The following is a 19583-nucleotide window of genomic DNA, read 5'->3' as shown; positions in this document are numbered from 1 at the left end:
GCCCTTTCAGCACTGCTGACTGCGGGAAGGGAGATTTTGCAGGTCTGGCAAGCCAAGGAGCTGACCCAAAATGCTGAGAGCGAGTCATGCTCCTTCGTGTGTGAGGCACCGCACGGTGTCACCGCCGATGCTCGGCGGTGACAGCCCAGCCATCGCACACGTGTCCGCGCACACGTCCCCGGGAGGGGGAGGACAAAGTCCCCACGGAGTGATGATGGCGATGCAAACCGATGGGAAGCATCCTCTGGGCCAGGGCAGCTGCCGGGGACATCGCGTCTCGCCCGGCGTCCCCCGGCCCACGTCCCCGCGAGCAGCTCTGCATCCGTCTCCGTGGCAACGCATTTTTCACATTCTTCAGCATCTCCTGCCCCTCTGGTCTGTGGTGCAGGCAGCGCCGGGTGCCCTGCAGGCTGGGAGCAGAAGGATGTCCATCACCCACCCCAGCACCCTGAGAGCATGGGGAGAGCAGGGACTGGTCCCACTGCCACACAGGATGCCCACAGGTGACTCAGAACCCATCCTTGGTGACTGCTGGAGCACAGAGTGGATTCGGGGAAGCACGGAGGTAGCAATGAGCACCTGACAGCTTGCAGGCATCTCACCTGCCTTCCTGGACCAACAGCCACATAACCTGCCAGTGCTCTCCTACATGTGGGATATTTTTCTGCCTAATGCAGCTGGAATTGTATAAGATAGGGTGACACAGAGCCGTGGGCATCCTTGAAGATGCAGCCTTCAAGAGGAACTTTTTCTCCTGCACCAAGTCCAGCAGCAGCAGCAGCAGCCCATCTTGCACCAGCCTTGGAAGACACTCTTGTGTAAAAGGATGGAGCACTACCCTTCTCCTGAAGGAGCATCCATTGGACACATCAACTTGGAAAAGGCCTCAAACACTAGGATTTCTGGACACCAGTGGCATTGCACAGACTGTTTGGGCCTCACTGATCTCCTGAAACCCCCACTGGTGCCAGAGGCTGCACCACGACCCAGAGCTGGGAAAACCCCTCCCTGGCGCAGCTGGGAACAGAGACTGGAGGGGGGCAGGAAATCTCCATTCACTGGCGCTTGGTCTCCAGCCAAATTGGACCCAAACCAACCTTTTTTTTCCAACTTCCCAGTAAACTGGACTTTCCAGAGAGCTGTGGCTGGTGGGGAAAGGGGTCAGCAAGGGGGCTGGAGCCTCCAGCTCTACAATGTCCAGGCTCACAGGTGGTGATGGTGCATGGGGGATTCTCCCATGGGCCTCGTGTCAGAGGGATGAAGGGTTTTCATGTGCTCACATGAGCCTGTGCAGGTGGAGGGTGCTAGAACAGGGTGTGAAGTTGTGATTTTTGGAGTGAGACATAGACGTTGGAGGGTTGCAGTCTTCTAAGTTGGTTTTTTTGTTGTTTGGGTTTTTTTAAAATTTCTTTTTATTTTTTAATGGCTGTGCACACCCCATAGGGTGCCCAGTGCTGACAGGAGGACATGTCCCTTTTTGAGTGGCCACATTGTCCCCATGGAGTCACCCCATGGACTCACTCCAAGGGGCCATGATGGTGTCCAGCTGCTCTGCAGCTCCCAGCGGGGACAAAAGGTCAAGGGATTTCCCTCTGTTCCCCCTCAAAAATCTCTCTCTTGGCAGTTGTTCATTGTGTGTCTATGGGGTGGTTGCTCCAACAAGGAGTCATGAGGTCAGTCAACCCAGGGGCTAAGTTCATCCCAGGCACCATTCCCAGGGCTGAGGCCAGGCCCTGGGGAAAAGGGATTAGCTTGATTAAATAGATAACGAAACAAAACAAAGGAGCTATCAAGCCCACCCACATGAGTCTGATTTTCATTTTGAAGGAACTTTTTGTTACTCGTTTGTCATCAGCCTAATTCCTCCAAGTCCAAAATGCTTGGTGTGATGTGATGTGATTTCCTTCACAGCCAGAAGAAATACTGTTTCACTGAAAAATGAGGTTATGTCGGGAAGGGTTTGCCTTTGGCAGGAAGCAGCGTGAGACAGACCTTGGCTGTGTCCCACAGGAACAGTTTCCTTCCTGCGCTTGCCTTTGCAGCCCCCCGCAGGTGATCGGGATGTTGCCGAGGGGCGTCTGCGGTGCGATGCCGGTGAAGGGAGGCGTTCTGCTGAGGACCCTTGAGCTGGATCCCCCTGCGCCAAAATCGGGAGGCGACTGGAACCCTGCAGGGATGGAGCTGCGTCTCACCCACCCCATCCACCCTAGCCTTTCTCCTTTTTCTGCCTTTCCCTGGATTCTCCTCCGTCTCCTTCCTTCCCTCCTGTCCCAGCCCCTTCCCCTTCCCTCCCGGCAGCGCCAGGAGCCACAAGGAGTTCGCACCGCACGGCAGCGTTCGCTCGCTGCTGCTTCCCGCAAGCCTTGGAGTTGCGGAAGGGAGAACGGAATACTCCGCTCTTATCGGCGAGGGGAGGCAGGCTCGGTGGGCAGGGTTTGCGCGAACGCTGCTGGCTTATAAGCAGCCGCGGGCGGGGGCAAAGCCGTAGGGAGGCAGCGAGCGCGGCCGCTCCGCGCGGCGCTCCGCCGCGATGCCCGCGGCGCTGCCGCTGCTGCTCTGGCTGAGCCTCGCCGGCGCCCTCCGGCCCGGCCTCCAGCCCCCCCGGCACGACCCCACCGAGCAAGGGGCCGCCCTCTTCGCCAGCGACTACAACGCCACGGCCGAGCTCGTCCTCTTCCACAGCGTCTCGGCCAGCTGGAATTACAGCACCAACCTGACGGCCGAAAATGCTGCTCTGCAGGTGGGTGGCGGGACGGGGGCGACGCTACCACGGGGGTGTCCCCAGCACCGGGGACTGAGGGGGCTGGGTCACGGTGGAGACACTCGGTGTGGTTCCTTTCCTCCCTGCGGGCTTCTGTCTCAGCACCTCGGGGTGGCAAACCAAGGCTGGCACCTGTAGTCCAAAAGCCGCAGGGGTTTGCCCCAAATTTGCTTTCAGAGACTCTGCCCCAGAATGACAGCTCTGGTCCCAGAGCAGTTAAGGTTATTTTTAAAGGTGATTCCTTCCTCCCAGCACATTCCTTTCCCCCTTCCCAGAACTGGACCAGGCGTCAGTTGTCCGTGTCCCTGTCCCTGGCTGGGGTCACCACATCCCAGTGCTGAGAGCTTTAGTTTGGGGTGGACATCAGGAGCCCAAAGTGCGCAAGCAGCTGGGTAGCATCGGGACTGAGGCTGCCACCTCTTGTCGCTGTGTCCCCAGCCCACTGGGACAAAGAGTGGTGGGAAAGCACTCCAGGCTGTAGGGAATTAGACATCAGCCCGGGTTAGTGCAGGAGGAGCCTCTGCGGGGAGCAACGCTGTGTACATCCCACAGGCATGGGTGTGTTTTCCCAGGAGTTTGCATATGTCTGGGTTGTGTTTAGTGGGGCAGGGAGCTGGAGCAGCCCCGGGTGTGCTCCCGGCGGGGTGAGCTGCAGCCCAGCCCAGCCCAGCCCAGGCAGTGGCAGTGCCGGGGCAGGCTGGGGTGGCTCCGTGGTCCCGGCTGTGCTCGGGAAGCTGCCAGTGGCCCAGCATGGGATCATGGACAAGTCACTGCACGCAGCTCAGGATACGTGTGCCAGTCCTACGGCTACAGGGGCACGAGGCACCGTGCAGCCCGTGCGTGACCGTGGTGTGTTTGGCCACCCCAGTGTCACACAGGGCCTGGCACACAGAGCCCTGGACCCTCCAGATCCCATGGGGATAGGAGCACATTGTGTCCTGTACGGGAAGGAAATGCATCTTCCTGTGTAGGGGAAAGATCACTGCCAGGTCTGGGCACTGCCAATTTGGCAGGACACTCAAGAGGGCCCAGATGCCCCTTCAGCCTTTTTTTGTCAAGCTGACGTGATGTCTGGGCAGGCGCCCAGCTCTAGCTGCAGATGTGGTGGGGTGGGGGACCCTAGGGCAGAGAAGGAACATCCCAGCTACACTGAGTCCATAATTAAGGCCAGGAGAGCACCTTGCATGGACTTTTCTCAGAAGGCTTCCAGGCTCAGAAGGTTTCCAGACCAGCTTTCCCCCCTTTATGTGCTATTAAATGTGTGAGGATCATGTCCAGGAGCTCCCTGCAATGCCAAGGCTCCTAAGCCAGCCCAGGTAGAGGAGGGGATCTGAAGCCCTGAGATCAGTCCATGGCAGCAGGGAGGTGTTGTGGGATGGGGAGTCACTGGCTGCTAAAGGAATAACAGCTGGCCCAAAAAGCTGAATTTGGGGGACCTGGGAGACCATTGGGCCAGGCAAACTTAACGCAAGAGAGGCTGAGCCAGGCCACCAGGGCATGGGCAGCTCTGGGGCCGGCTACAAAAGGGGATCCTGTGACAGGAGAGGCAGGAGATCCAAGGCAGGGCAGGGATGGATAGAGAGATGCTGGACAGACAGATGGGGATGGATGTACCATCTTTGGCAAGCTGGGATTCTGGGCAAGGGGCTGGCAATGGGGCCTGGGGGCTGCTCACGTTTGGGTGCTGAACTACTGCAGAGCCTGGGCCAAGGCAGTCCCAGTGTCCTGAGCTGCATCCCGAGTCTTCACCGTGCACCCAGCAGGGTGGGACTGGGGCAGAGCTTTGGCAGGGAGGCTTTGAGGCTGTGGGTGCCAAGGGGCTTCTGAGCCCCCCACTGGGGCATCCCCTCCAGAAGAGATCCCAGATGTGGAGCTGAAGGGCCAGGACTGGTGGGCATGGCCATGGCGAGGGGGTCTCAGGCAGCACCACTGGCCACAGCTCACTCCACCAGAGCTGTCAGGAGAGTTTAGGGTACAATTTGCCTGAACAAACACAGGTGTCTGTTCAGGGAAAAAACAAAACACAGCTGAACTCTGCTTCCTCCAGCTCCTCCAGCTCTGCACGGGGTCTGGGAAGGGGTAAAGGCATCTCCTCTTTAGAGGGGTGATGCAAGAGCAGGGTGTCTGTGGGGTTGGCATGCCTTAGCATGTTGGGGGATTGGAGCCATCTGATAGCAGTGATGCACTGGGATGTGCAAGGGAAGCAGTGGGAGCAGTACAGGGTATCCAGGGGCACCTGGCACTTTTGGCATTCCCACCCCCATGTCCCAGAGCTGTGTGGGTACCTGCCCCGGGCAGCCTCCACCTCCACCCCACCACAACTCCCTTCCCTGCTGCCTGCTGAGGGAATGTGAAGATTAAAATAAAACAAACCAGGCATGTTGGAGCCAGGCTAAAAATGCCACAAGTCACAGCTAATGAGCTCCATAAATCACACTAGGACGGCACATGGACAGCAACCAGGCACTCTGCACCATCTCACTCCACCTGCACTGGGCCAGGACACTCTTAATGGAGCTTCCCAAAAATACAGCTGACACTGATCAGGCTGGGATACAAACAGCTGCAATGCACCCCATCCCAAAACCAGGGCCACAGCCCCAGCTGCTTAAATAACACCCCATAGAACCAGCAGCTTACTGCCAGCCCATGGCCCCAGGAAGGGAGATCAGGGTTGGCAGGAGTTGGGTGGCAGTGAGACACCCAAAACTGGGGACTCCGAGTAAATGGGTGAATACCAGATGTGGCATTTACAGGTCTCAGAGTGCAGACAGCCAATTGAGAAATGTATAGAAATAGAAGTGTACAGACAGAGTGAGGACATACAGGAAGGAGAAAGGTGAATGTGGCACCTTTATAGTTATCTTTTGGGCTTTTGTGAAAGTGAGAAACAGCAGGAATATAAATAAAATTAAGCCAGACCTCAGAGCTCCTTCCAAAACCAGGGTCCAGCAGATGTCAAAGCCAGCCCAAGAGCACCCAGACACCCTGACTGCATGGTCTGGACACCCAATCCGAGCATTCCCATCCCATATGAGACCCTGGAGCTCCCTCCAAAACACCCTCACAGGCCACCCTCGTGGGTGCTCATGGAGAGTTCCACAGGGGGGCAGGGGCTGCAGACACTGCAGTGCCAGATGGAAGCTGCTGTCTCTGTCCATGGGTGCCACGGCCTGGGGAAAGCTCTGCCTGTCATCCCATGTCCTGTCACCTCTGACTTCCACAAACCCTCATGCCTTTGCCCCTGGCCCCCTAACCATGCCTGGGTGGTGGCATGTCCCAGGGCTGGTCCTGAGCCCCCATGTCCCCTCTCACCACGCAGGTCGCAGCATCACTGGAGGAGCAGGACTTCACAGAGCTATGGGGGAAGAGAGCCAAGGAACTCTATGGGGACAAGTGGAATAACTTCAGCGACCCCCAGCTGAGGAAGATCATTGGATCAATCCAGACCTTGGGACCCTCCAACCTGCCCCTGGAGCTGAGAGAGAAGGTAGGCAAGGTGGAGGTGGAGCCCTGGGCAAGGCTGGGGTACTGTGAAATGCCTTGGAGGGATTTCCCACAAGCATCCAGACTCTGCGGCTGGCCTGTTGCATTTTGGAGGGTGTCACTGGCCTCTACACAGCGATTGAGGAGGAGATGGAGTGCTATCTTCAGGGGATGAGGGGTGCCTTCTGGCCCTATTAGCCAGTTCTAACCTTATCTTGGAGCTGTCCCAGCAGGATTTCCTGCTTACACAGAGCAGTCTTGGGCATCACCTGGAGACCAGCCAGGCTGTGCCCATAGCTGAAGCCAGCTGTCCCAACCCCTCTGGGCTCATCAGGTATGCAGCCCACTGAAAAGAAGGGCTGATGCAGCCACCTGGCTTCTGAGCTCTCCATAAGACAAGGACTGCTGTGCCTTGGTGACACACTTCTATGCCAGGGACATCAGGACATCCTGAGCCTTCCCCATCACAGTCCTGAGCTTTTAGAGCAGTTTATCTGAATTTTGATTTCCACACATGAAAAAATTGCCCAGGCTCAGGACAGGCTCTTCCATCCTGACCCACAGACCCCTGACAGCCATTCCAGCCAAACCCTGGTAAAGCCTCGTGATGCAATCGCTTCCGGAGAACTGTCGGCCCCGGTTCCTTCCAGGAAGCCCATCCCTGCCCTCTTCCAGATAACAGACAGCATCATGTCTCCTCCCTGCACATCAGTCATGCCTCGCCCATCTCTGGGCAGCTCTATCCCACAGGCACCATTGTCCCCATCTCCATCCCCTCTGCACAGATGGAGCAGAGGAATGGGAGTGGAGAGAGGGACAGAGCAGAGGAATTTCCTTCCCTGGGAATGGGCTTCCCAGGCATGTTCCAGGAAACCTCCTGTTGCTATTGTTTGCTGTTGTTGCAGTTCACAGAAACAAATCCCCCTCATCCTCCGGCTTTTCTTCTATGGTTAAAAAAACATAGGAGAAGAAAAGCCGGAGGATGAGGGGGATTTTTGATAAACAGCCTGTGCCGTGGCCCCGCTGACAAACATCCTTATAAACAGCCCCTCTCTGCAGCATGGCTCTGCAGGGATTGTCTGTCCCAAAGAGCCTCCCTTCTCCCACCATGCCAAAATCCTGAGTGATAACACACTTATCTCACCAAAAACGTGCTGTATAAACACAACAATCCTTCCCCACATCCGTCTGGACACACACACTCCAGAGCTGGGAAGCCTGTCAATCCTGAAGGGCTGTTCCTGTCCCCTGGCAGCCCCTTTCCTTTCAGCAGTCTTTTCCTTTCCTACAGTACAACACCATCCTGAGCGACATGGACAAAATCTACTCCACGGCCAAGGTGTGCCTGCCCAACGGCACCTGCTGGGATCTGGAGCCAGGTATGGTCCCTGTCCCCTTGATCCTGCCAGCTGCTAAGCACCCATGGCCATGACTTTGTCCTGGTCCCCACATCCTTAGTGGGTTGGGTTGGCATGTGCCGCTCTCGTTAATCAGGACTGTCCCAGAGTGAGGATGGGAGCTTGGGTCTGGCGTGGTGGTGGTGGCACCTCTGCAGAGCTGTGGCACACACCTTCCTCTCCAGCTGCGTTCTCATGTTCTACTTGTCCCCTCTGTCCCAGACCTCTCGGACATCATGGCCACCTCCCGCAGCTACAAGAAGCTGCTGTACGCCTGGGAGGGGTGGCACAACGCTGCGGGGAACCCGCTGCGCCCCAAGTACGAGGAGTTCGTGAAGCTGAGCAACGAAGCCTATTTGCAGGATGGTACAAACCAAGGGGATCCCAACCAGGGGGTGGTCAGGGAGCAGGGGTGGAAATCGGGACTGGGACATTGGGATGCCCTGCTGCTCTTCCCACCCCACCTGCAGCCAGGCATCCAACTTCTATTTCCCAACACACAGGGAAGAGGGAAGAATCCTGCTGGTGGTCCCTGGTCCCACCTTTTGGGGATGGGCAGTGGGGGCAGCCTTTGAGGTCTGGAGACAGAGGCTTTCCCTGTATCCCTGGTAGGATTCAATGACACAGGCAGCTACTGGCGCTCCTGGTACGACTCAGACTCCTTTGAGAAGGACCTGGAGCACATCTACAACCAGCTGGAGCCACTCTACCTCAACCTGCACGCCTTCGTCCGGAGGAAGCTGTATGACCGCTATGGGCCCAAATACATCAACCTGAAGGGTCCCATCCCTGCTCACCTCCTGGGTAAGAGATGAGACTCCCCCAGCCTGCGCCCAGAGGTGCAGGTGGGGTCAGAGGGCATACACAAGACCAGAGAGGTCCCAGTAATAATTGTGTTTCTCTTCTGAACTGCCACCAACTCTACTCCAGCTATTTTCTCTTTTCAGGGAACATGTGGGCTCAGCAGTGGAACAACATCTATGACCTGATGATCCCCTACCCTGAGAAGCCCAGCCTTGATGTCACGAGCACCATGGTGCAGCAGGTGATCAGCTGAGGGACTAATTGGAGGGACCAGGGAGAAAAAGCAGGAGGTGTTGCCAAGGCTGGCCCATGACATTGACCCCATGGGAGTAATTTCTCATACTTGTATAGAGGACAGCAGAAAATCCATATCTGGGAGGGAAGGGACAAAGAAATTATCTTACTCCGTATCTGGCAATGACCAAAGAGGCAGCAGGTGGACAAAAGTGGGCAGTGCACTGGGACTGCTGCCAGTCCCCAGGCTGGGGCTGCATTGCTGCAGTCACACCATCACACAGCTCCAAGCACTTCTTGGGTATTAGTCCTGCTCCCTTCTCCTGCCCCTGCTCCAGCACCATTGTTTGGTGTTTTTTAGTGATGTTCACACCACTTTTGGGGCTGGGCCTCCCCGCCACAGAGAGGGAGCAGGACCTCAGTCCCTGGGAGCAACTCACCTCCTTCCCACAATCCTGGAGTATTGGAGGCAATGCCCAGGGCACAGGCAGCAGCCCCTTCCTCAGCCATAACCCATTGCCTGCTGCCCACCAGGGCTGGAATGCCACTCACATGTTCCGGGTCTCGGAGGAGTTCTTCACCTCCCTGGGGCTTCTGGAGATGCCCGCTGAATTCTGGGAGAAGTCCATGCTGGAAAAGCCGACGGATGGGCGGGAGGTGGTGTGTCATGCCTCGGCCTGGGACTTCTACAACCGCAAGGACTTCAGGTCTGTGGGGACATGCAGGGAGCCAGGGCTGCAGGGCAAGACCCTCTCCTCTCCCCACTGGTGATCCCCCTTTTGGGTACCCCCAGCCTGGCCATGCAGCCCAATATGGCACTTTCTGAGGCAAGGTCTGGAGTGGCAATGCTGCCCTGCCTTCCCCTCCACTTTCCCTTACCCTGTGGGGTGTTGCCACCCTCTCTGAGACTGTGGGGAGTCCTTTCCATCAAGGGGGTGGACAGCTCCCTCACTCAGCTCAGGCAGTGCTGTTTTCACGTGGCAGGATCAAGCAGTGCACATCGGTGACCATGGAGCAGCTGTTCACAGTGCACCATGAGATGGGCCACATCCAATACTACCTGCAGTACAAGGACCAGCCCGTGTCCTTCCGCAGCGGGGCCAATCCTGGCTTCCATGAGGCCATTGGCGATGTCCTGTCCCTCTCTGTCTCCACCCCCAGCCACCTCAAGAAAATCGGTCTCCTCAGTAATGCCACTGAGGATGAAGGTATGGCAGCCTGGGGAGCAGGGTGCCCTGGAGGGCTCTGGCACTATGGCACTGGGAAGGGTTTGAGACATGCCAGGGTGGGTTTCAGTCTGGAAATGCAGCCCAGAGCTGCCACAACCCCTTCTCATCTCCACGGGTCCATGCACAACCCCCTCTTGTCTCCATGGGTCCGTTTAGAGCCCTTCTTGGCTCCATTCTTTTCACCCCTGAGGCAGGAGTGATGCTCTCCAGAGTTTGTCTGTGCCTTTCCCTTCACCAACAGAGCCCAAACTGGAAAACAACATTTTTGTGCTTGATTGGCTTTGACCTTTCTAGCATTCCTCCCTCCCTCCCTCACCAAGAAGCATCCAGCGCTGGAGCTCGCAGTGTGGCTCTGTGGAGGTGGCACCAAGCACGCACACGCACGGCCACGAGGGCGGGTGACATGTCCAGCTGCCAGCCAGCATGGCAGGGCAGCACTTGTCGCTGCAGGCACTGCCCAGTTCATCAAGAGCCTCATCCTCCCACCCCCTCAGCTGACACATCAAAGCAGATGGTGGCAAAAGAAGTTGAGCACTCCCAGACCTGCCCCAGGCGCAGCTTGGCGGAGGAGGGACAGTCCCAGGATCCTCCCACCGTGTCATTAAATACATTTTATGACAAGAAAGACAGCAGCCAAGAGCATCGGGCCAGTGCTGCACAAACACAACGAAGCAGATGGTCTCTGCCTCAAGCCATTGCTAGCTGACTTGCCAGCCTTTGGCAGCCAGGCCACAATAGTGATGGCAGCCAATAGCCCCTCAGGGCAGTGCTGCCAACCCTTCTCTGACCCCACGGCTTCAGCTGGGTCTCCAGCAGGTTTTTCTCCTAACTTCCTTCCCTGGGTTTCTTTGAGGGGAAAAAGAGATGTCACCATCACCATGCTCCTCATGATATGGTGGTGACTGTCCTAGAGTTGACTCTAAACCATCAAGCCTCTGCGGTGGTGTGACTGCAGAACAAATGCCCCCAGATCCCCTCACCCTGAGGCCCTAAGGTGGAAGTGTGAAGAGTTAACACTCACCAAAGGTCTTTTAACTCTGTGAGCTGGGCTAAGGGCAAGGGGACACCATGCTTGTCACTCTCCTTGTCCCCACTCAGCAGAAGGCACATGTTGCCCCAGGTAGTAACTGTGTCTGTAGAAACCTCCTGTGTCCTACACAGCCTTCTTTAGGAGCAGGGTTAGGTGCTGAGATGCTGTTCCCATTTCTCATCCAGATCTGCCCACTCTCTTGCCCACTAAAGTTCTGGTGCCTGTAGTGCTGTCTGTGCAGACTCCTTTCCAGCCTGGTTCAGGCTCTATTTCATGCAGAGAGCAATATCAACTTCCTGCTGAAGATGGCCCTGGAGAAGATTGCCTTCCTGCCCTTTGGCTACCTCATCGACCAATGGCGCTGGAACGTGTTCAGTGGCCACACGCCGCCAAGCCGCTACAACTACGACTGGTGGTATCTGAGGTAGGGGACAGTCACCAAGAGCGGATGTGGGTGTGGAACCTGGACACGTGCACAAAAGGGAGGCAGGAAAGAGGAAAGAAAAAGCATAAAAGTAGTGATGGAGATGGTGGGAGAGCGATGGATAGATGGGGGGTGGGTAGGATGGATGGATGGATATATACATGGATATACATGGAATCATGCTCTAATTGTGCAGATTTCTTTAGCTCTGTATCAAGCCTTCCCATTCTTTGACTAGAGTCTTCTGACTTTTTATAATTCCCATGCTCATGCTGTTGTCCTCTGCTGTCCACAGAACCAAATACCAGGGCATCTGCGCTCCAATTTCAAGGAATGAGAGCAACTTTGACCCTGGAGCAAAGTACCACATCCCAGGGAACACTCCTTATATCAGGTAGAGGAAGTGTTGTCAAGAGGACCAAGGCTTGGGGTGCAGTGGGTGAGGGATAAGAGGGATCACCTCTGTGGGCAGGGACTGTCATGTGCTGCACCTGCTCAAAACATAGAGATCTCCCAACACCTGGGACCACAAATGGTGGGGTTGAGCTCTTGGACTTGTCTGCTTCCCCTTGTCCCCAGTTCTGACCTTCATGGGCTTCCTTGGCAGGTACTTTGTGAGCTTCGTCCTCCAGTTCCAGTTTCACAAGGCACTGTGCCAGGCAGCCAACCACACCGGTTCCTTGCACACCTGTGACATCTACAGGTCCAAAGAGGCTGGAGCCAAACTCAGGTGGGGACAGAGGAGGGTCAGGAAAATCGCCATAGGCAGATGTGTGCATGGAAGCTGAAGGTGTGCAAAGGAAGGAAAGAAGAAAGAAAGGAAGGAAGGAAAAGTGAACTGGAGAAATAGCTTTGCAGATGGATGGATGGAAATATGTGGAAGCACTGGGGTGGGGTGAGTGGTCCTCACCAGAGTATTGCTATTGTCTCAGCCATGATCTCCCACCCAGACAAGAGGTCACTAAAGCACAGTTGGCTCCTGTTTATTCCCTGGGTGTTAAATGCATGAGTGTGTGACAGGGAGTCCCCAGTTCCCACGTGCAGGACAGCTGGTGGCCTACAGGGCAGTTCCCAGGCTCATGTCCCACTCTGGAACAGCATTCTCAAACCTTAAGATGCTGAGATACTATCACTGCTTCTCTCCCATCCATCCTCTGGCCTCATGCTGGCTCTTGCTGTTCTGCTCCTCCACAGGGAAATGTTGAAAGCTGGGTCCTCGAAGTCATGGCAGGATATCCTCTTGAATCTCACTGGCACAGGTCAGATGGATGCTGAACCCCTTCTGGAGTATTTCAGCCCTGTCACCAAGTGGCTTCAGGAGCAGAACAACAAGACCAATGAGGTGCTGGGCTGGCCTGAGTTTGACTGGCGTCCCCCTGTCCCTGAAGGCTACCCTGAAGGCATTGGTAAGGCCTGGGTTTGGGGAGGGTCAGGAAGACGTCCCCCAAGGGACATAATTCATTCATAGGCAGAAGCAGAGGGAGGTCTCTGCTGTGGGTGGGGTGGTCCCCATGCCAGGAAAGAGAAATAGCCAGCTCCAGTGAAGTCCCACGGGGGCCTGCTTCCCAGGAGGCAGGTGCCGTTGTCTGAAGCTGCGTAGTGATGTCATCAGTCATGGTGTGAAGAGTTTCTCTTCTTAGTTGTATCCTTTGTGCTCACATGGGAGAGTCTAGGGCATGCACTTTTCCTATTATCCCATCATCTGTCCAAGGGACACCCCAGCTGGGCACCTTTTCTCCGATTTCTTAGCTCAGCCTGCTGCCAGGTTGTGGCATCCTTCAATGAACCTGCAGTTCTGGGAAAAGCTTAATTATGGCTTCTCCATGGGATAGTGCTCTTGCAACTCTCCTGACCTTTCTCATCTCTTCCCTCATTTATTTCCTCCTCTAGACAAAATAGCAGATGAGGCACAAGCCAGAGAGTTCTTGTCTGAGTACAACAGCACAGCTGAGCAAGTGTGGAATGCCTACACAGAGGCATCCTGGGCCTACAACACCAACATCACTGACCACAACAAGGAGATCATGGTACGGGCATGACCCTGGGGCTGTGCAGGGAGAACCAACGGCAGGTGGTACCCAGAGCACATGTCACAGAAGCTCTGAAAGCCAGGGCAGCCTCTGCCCCTTGTAAAGGGATAACATTCTCACCCAGGAAGTGCCTTTTCCTTGAAAACCCTCATCACCCAATGAGGTACTCACAAAGGCAGCTGGGGAGGGTGTCAGTCATGGCATGCCAGGTGGTGTTTCTAGTGGTGGCATGTTCCTTCTCCCTGAAGTAACTCTTCTTCTCTCATTTTAGCTGGAGAAGAACTTGGCCATGTCCAAACACACCCTGGAGTATGGCATGAGGGCCAGGCAGTTTGACACCTCCGACTTCCAGGACGAAAGTGTCACCCGCATTCTCAAGAAGCTGAGTGTCATCGAGAGGGCAGCCTTACCTGAGAATGAGCTGAAGGAGGTGAGTGGCAAGGGGACAGAGCAAGAGAGGGTGTCCTTTGCCATCATCTTGTGCAAAGACGAAAGTTTCTCTCAGAATTTAAGAAATGCCACTGGGCAACCACCATTTGCCTTGAAAAAGGTGATAGCTTCGTACCTTCTACACAAAGCCAAAATCCTTGTCTTCAGGGCTTCCCAGCCAAAGGTTGCTTGTCCGAGGCTACAGTGGGGCCTGAATGTTTGGGTGACAATGGTACATTCCTTGTTGGCCCCAGGCTCTCTTGCACTGACTCGGTGTTGCCTCTGTTGGGGTCATACTTGATCTTGGAAGGGACCAGAGTAAAACACCCGAAAACCTCGATGGGCTGAGACATCCTCCAATATCCTCCAGTATCTGGAACAAGGATAACCACTTCACATACTCTGATTTCCTTTGCAGTATAATACCCTCCTCTCAGATATGGAGACCACATACAGCGTGGCCAAGGTCTGCAGAGAGAACAAAACCTGTCACCCCCTGGATCCTGGTAAGATCAAGCAGGGTGTCCTGTGGGGCATCAGCACTGGCCCAGAAGGGAGGGATTTTTTTAATGGGGGCATGAAGAAAGGCTGTGAAGGGTTCTTTCACCTTCTCTCTGATGGCCCCTGAGCAGCAGGGTACAGAATCACTGTGACTGTTCAGCCCACCCAGCAGGATCACAGTGGCTTCATTGGTCTCCCTTAGACCTCACAGACATCATGGCCACCTCTCGGGACTATGATGAGCTTCTCTTTGCCTGGAAGGGCTGGCGGGATGCTTCTGGGAAGAAGATGAGGAACAACTACAAGCGATATGTGGAACTGAGCAACAAGGCCGCCACGCTCAATGGTCAGTGCCCTGCTCCCCTAGAGCCCACCATGGTCCTAACCCCCTGTGAGCAGAGGATTGGGCTCTTTATCCTACTGGGGGTCAAAATCCTAAGGGTGTGGAGGTCCCACTAACTCCCAAGAGATCTACTCTCTCACAATGGAAGGACTTGGAGGTTCTGAAGAGCAAGACAGAGTCTTGCCCAAGAAGGACAGAGTCTGACAGCTTCTTGCCCTGCACAGGCTACAAGGACAATGGGGCCTACTGGAGATCCCTGTATGAGACATCCACCTTCGAGGAAGATCTGGAGAAGCTGTATCTGCAGCTGCAGCCCCTGTACCTCAACCTACATGCCTATGTACGCCGAGCCCTCTACAAGAAATATGGTGCAGAGCACATAAACCTGAAGGGTCCCATCCCTGCCCATCTGCTAGGTAAGGGCTTTGCTTGAGCTACACTGTGTTTCCCACCATGTATGGCTGTCTCTGCCATGCCAAGAGTTAAGACTGGTCTCTGTTCAGCTCTGGCTGAAAGGAAGAGGTCCCCTGGCATGGGTCTGTAGAGGCAAATCTACCCCAGGGAAGGGCAGCACGTGATTTGACTTCTCTTGCGTGGATGGGCTCCTGCCTACATTGCCCTTATGCACACAGGGCAGGGACCAGGCAGGGTGACCCACCTGTGCAGGAGGAGGGAGTAACTGGCTGCTCTCCTCTCCCTGTCTCCCTCCTGACATGTGTCATCCTCCTGCGCTTCCTAGGCAACATGTGGGCTCAGTCATGGTCCAACATTTTTGACCTGGTGATACCTTTCCCAGATGCCACCAAGGTGGATGCCACCCCAGCCATGAAAAAACAGGTCAGTGCTTTTCTAGGCTGCTCTGGGGAAGTCCCTTGGGACCCAGCAACTTTTGGCTGTTGCCACTACCCATGCTGCCAAATGCTCTAATGTTGCCCAAAAAAATCCTTGCCTCGTCTGTATTCTCCCTACCTCTATATGCCAAGACCTGGATCCAGGTCTAGCTGGCTCCAGGAGATTCCCCTGCCCAGAACAAGGTTATCCCTGTCCTCCCATCCTTCCACAGCCCCCGGTACACCAGCATCCCCCACTGCCCCTCACCAGGTCTCTGCTCTTTCCCCAGGGCTGGACACCCAAGAAAATGTTTGAAGAGTCAGACCATTTCTTCACCTCTCTGGGCCTCATCCCGATGCCACAGGAGTTCTGGGACAAGTCCATGATCGAGAAGCCAGTGGATGGGCGGGAGGTGGTGTGTCACGCCTCGGCCTGGGACTTCTACAATCGCAAGGACTTCAGGTGCCTGTGGGGAGCAGGTGGTGGCCACTGTTGGCATGGTGCTGGGGCAGAAAGAGTCTTTGTAGAATAAGGGCACGCGGGCTGATGCCACCACAGTGTATCTTGCTCTGTGGCTGTGGCACCCCAACTGTGGCACTTCTCTTGGTACCCAAGATGCTGGTAGGAGTCCCCAAGGTGGATGGAGGAAAATCCATGCCTGCCCTGCCCTGTCCTGGAGAATGGAAAAGCTGATGGACAGGGACAGGGAATGGGCAGGGTCAGGAGGATATGCAGGAGGAGGAAAAGACCAACCCAATGGAGTAGGACCAGCCTGGTCTGGCATCAGATGTGGGGAGGGGGCACATAGAAAGGAAAAATAGTTCAAGGGAGTGTGATAGTTCCTGGAGGTTTTCATGCCAGCACTGCCCTCCCCTCTCCCCCAACCCGTGTGCCCATCCAGGATCAAGCAGTGCACCGTGGTGAACATGGACGACCTCATCACAGTGCATCATGAGATGGGCCACGTCCAGTACTTCCTGCAGTACAAGGACCAGCCTGTCTCCTTCCGCGACGGGGCCAACCCTGGCTTCCATGAGGCTGTTGGAGATGTCATGGCCTTGTCTGTCTCCACCCCCAAACATCTCCATAGCATCAATCTGCTGGACCAAGTAATGGAAAATGAAGGTGAGATGGAGGGCCACACAGCAAATGTGGGGATGCTGATGGAAACAGCTGGAAATGCAGATAGTCAGGAGGGGCTGGGCAAGGTTGAAGGGCTCAGGGACATACAGTGGTGGCTTTGCATGCATGGAGGGGACAGGACCCAGTTCTGGGGCAGAATGACCCACAGAGGGAGGAGACGTGGACACAGCACTGTCTTGCTCACATCTTCATGCCCCGGGCAGAAAGTGATATTAACTATCTGATGAGCATCGCCCTGGACAAAATCGCCTTCCTGCCTTTTGGATACCTCATGGACCAGTGGCGCTGGAAGGTGTTTGATAGGCGGATCAAGGAGGATGAGTACAACAAGGAGTGGTGGAACCTCAGGTAGGATTGAATTCAGACCCCTGTCTGGGACAAGAGCCTTGGCCATCACCCTACGGGGTGTTTTCTCCTTGTGGTCCATCTGACTGCAATGGGAATTATGAGATACACAACCCCTCCCTCTGTCCTCACACCCCACTATGTTCCTTCCCACTTTGCCCCATCTCCTCCTCCCCAAGCTGGCCTGACTCCCTCTCTCACACAGGATGAAGTACCAGGGCTTGTGCCCTCCAGCACCAAGGTCTGAAGATGACTTTGACCCCGGGGCAAAGTTTCACATTCCTGCCAACGTCCCTTACATTAGGTGAGCCAGCAGGGCTGGGGCACCAGGGACACCACTTGGACATAAAAGCAGGATCCCCAGGTCAGATGCCAGCGAGGACATCTTTTTCCATGGCTGGTGGTACCATCCTACATGGGCTGGGCAGCTTCAGAGACCCTGACAGAGCTTCAGACGAGAAGTCTGGATTTAGGGGGATTTCTCCCTATCCAAGGAAGATGAGCTCATCCACTCTGACAAACATAAAACACATCATGGGAGAAATGGCCTCAGCAGGTTGAGCTGAGCTGAAGCAGGTGTAGCTCCAATGCCAGTGATGCTCCTCCAGACTGGGAGGGTGCCACCAGAGAATAAGGGGAGCCACATCCTCTTTTGCACAGGCACAGGCAAGGTCCATTCCCATCTCTTCATCCTTCTTGTCCAGGTATTTCGTCAGCTTTGTGATCCAGTTCCAGTTCCACCAGGCACTCTGTGATGCAGCTGGGCACAAGGGTCCCCTGCACACCTGTGACATCTACCAGTCCAAGGAGGCTGGGAAGATCTTGGGGTAGGTATCTGGGGGTAGGTATGTGGGCAGGGTAAAGCCAAGGCACCTATATCCCCAAATACCTTAAAGCCAGCCCAGCAAGACAGGAGACAACAGAGCCCCTGGTCACCCACCCCGTCCCTGGGGCAGACATCCTGGGCTGTGATTGCAAAAGCAGCCACTAGATGGTAGCTAGGCCCCTGGCAGGGGGAAGGCTCCCTCCTCCTCCTCCTCCTCCCAGCCCCCAGTTCCTTAGAGAAAACAACCCCCTTGCTTCAAGAAAAGCACCTGCAAAATTAACTCTTTCACCAAGGGACTGCTCTGCATCAGGCTGGATTCACTGGAGGTTTTTAATCCGTGCAAACCCCTCTTCCCCCACAGATAAATGTCCTTCCCTGTGCTACAGGCTGTCAGCCCTGTGGTTCTGGGGGTTCACACTGCACCCAGGGATGCTGGTACCAAGAACTCCAAGGGAAAGGGAGGGGCTGGCAGCCAAGAGGGTGATGGGGAACACACTGGAGCTGATTTCTCCTGCCACAGGGATGCCCTGAAGCTGGGTTTCAGCAAGCCATGGCCCGAAGCCATGCAGCTCATCACAGGACAGCCCAACATGTCAGCAGAGGCCCTGATGAGCTACTTCGAGCCACTCATGACGTGGCTGGAGAAAGAGAACAAGAAGAACGGGGAGGTCCTGGGCTGGCCCGAATACAGCTGGACTCCTTACACAGGTATGCAGGGCTCAGCCAAGCACAGCAAGTCCACGACTGAACAGGGCTCAGCCCTCACCAGGGTCAGAAGGAAACGGAGCTCTCTTGGTGCCGCTTGGCCATCCCAAAAACCCCAGGGTGTTTGGATACTTCTCCTTGATTCCTCATGGAGCTGAGGCCAAAGGGCGTCCAAGAGACCAGCAAAGGTGGCCCAACATGCCACAGCCCAGAGTCCCTGGCAACAACTATATCGGTCATTTCTCTCTTTTGCAGTCCAAGATGACTCCAGCAAAACTGATTTCCTGGGAATGTCCCTGACCAAAAGTCAAGCCACAGCTGGGGGCTGGGTCCTGCTCACCCTGGCACTCATCTTCCTGATCACCACCATCTTCTTGGGTGTCAAGTTCTTCTCAAGCCAGAGAAAGGCCTTCAAATCCATCTCAGAAATGGAACTGAAATAAGGCAGCTGCCAGCAGGGCAACATAGACAGGGTGCAAGCATGGGCACTTGGCCAGGCTGGCAGCCATGCCATGGGCACACTTGCCAAGGAAGCCATGGGTTTCCACAGCCCAGGATTCCTCTCTCCTATCAGGTCAGACATTCCTTTCCACTATGCAAGAGCCAGAGCAGAGAAGAGCTATTTATTTGTCAGTGTCTGAATCAGGGGAAAGAGAAGTTCAGGCTCCGGCAGGCACGGAGCCATCACAAGCTGCCCCTGTGCCCAGGGCTGGAGCTGGTCCAGCCTGGTCACCCACCAGCCAGTTCTGGTCTGTGGGCAAAGCCACAGAGACTTGAGTGACAGAGGGCAGTCTGGGGAGGGATGGAGCACATCCTGGTTTGCCTGCTACCAGGCTGTTCACTTGCATGGATGAAAAATAAACCCATGTCTTGTCCCCCTTTGAGCAGCAGCTCAGCTTCTTCTTGCATGTGGGCTGGGGTGTCAGTGGAACAAGGCTCTCAAGCAGGAGAGCTGCCACCCCAATCCGGTGCAAACACAAATTCCTGGGGACCAATCTGGCTTTGGGGCAACATGACTGCAGCACCCAGCTTCTCCCCTCCCCATCTGAAAGATCAGCATCCGTT

At 55.5% G+C, this 19583-nt stretch overlaps 1 protein-coding gene across 1 annotated transcript; it reads left to right on the top strand.

The window, feature by feature from the left end:
* Positions 1-1987: 1987 nt before the first annotated feature.
* On the top strand, positions 1988-19402 carry ACE (angiotensin I converting enzyme). Its single transcript, XM_021538558.2, has 25 exons — positions 1988-2740; positions 6084-6251; positions 7539-7626; positions 7867-8010; positions 8257-8448; positions 8592-8689; positions 9217-9389; positions 9667-9890; positions 11221-11365; positions 11661-11759; positions 11973-12095; positions 12560-12771; positions 13256-13392; positions 13667-13825; positions 14243-14330; positions 14528-14671; positions 14893-15084; positions 15408-15505; positions 15789-15961; positions 16401-16624; positions 16846-16990; positions 17193-17291; positions 17692-17814; positions 18334-18521; positions 18774-19402. The coding sequence occupies exons 1-25, from the start codon at positions 2531-2533 to the stop codon at positions 18959-18961; spliced, it is 3834 nt and encodes a 1277-aa protein (XP_021394233.2). The 5' UTR covers positions 1988-2530; the 3' UTR covers positions 18962-19402.
* The last annotated feature ends 181 nt before the right edge of the window (positions 19403-19583 follow it).

The sequence above is a fragment of the Lonchura striata genome, chromosome 25, assembly GCF_046129695.1.
Source record: "Lonchura striata isolate bLonStr1 chromosome 25, bLonStr1.mat, whole genome shotgun sequence".
Lineage (NCBI taxonomy): Eukaryota > Metazoa > Chordata > Aves > Passeriformes > Estrildidae > Lonchura > Lonchura striata.
Note: the sequence above shows the minus strand (reverse complement) of the source record. Positions and strands in the feature narration are given on the sequence as shown.

Coding starts and splice junctions, on each gene's coding strand:
- ACE (XM_021538558.2), top strand. CDS start 2,531: ATGCCCGCGGCGCTGCCGCTGCTGCTCTGGCTGAGCCTCGCCGGCGCC. Junction 13,393..13,666: donor ACCACAACAAGGAGATCATG/GTACGGGCATGA, acceptor CTCTCATTTTAG/CTGGAGAAGAACTTGGCCAT. Junction 15,506..15,788: donor CCCCAGCCATGAAAAAACAG/GTCAGTGCTTTT, acceptor CTCTTTCCCCAG/GGCTGGACACCCAAGAAAAT.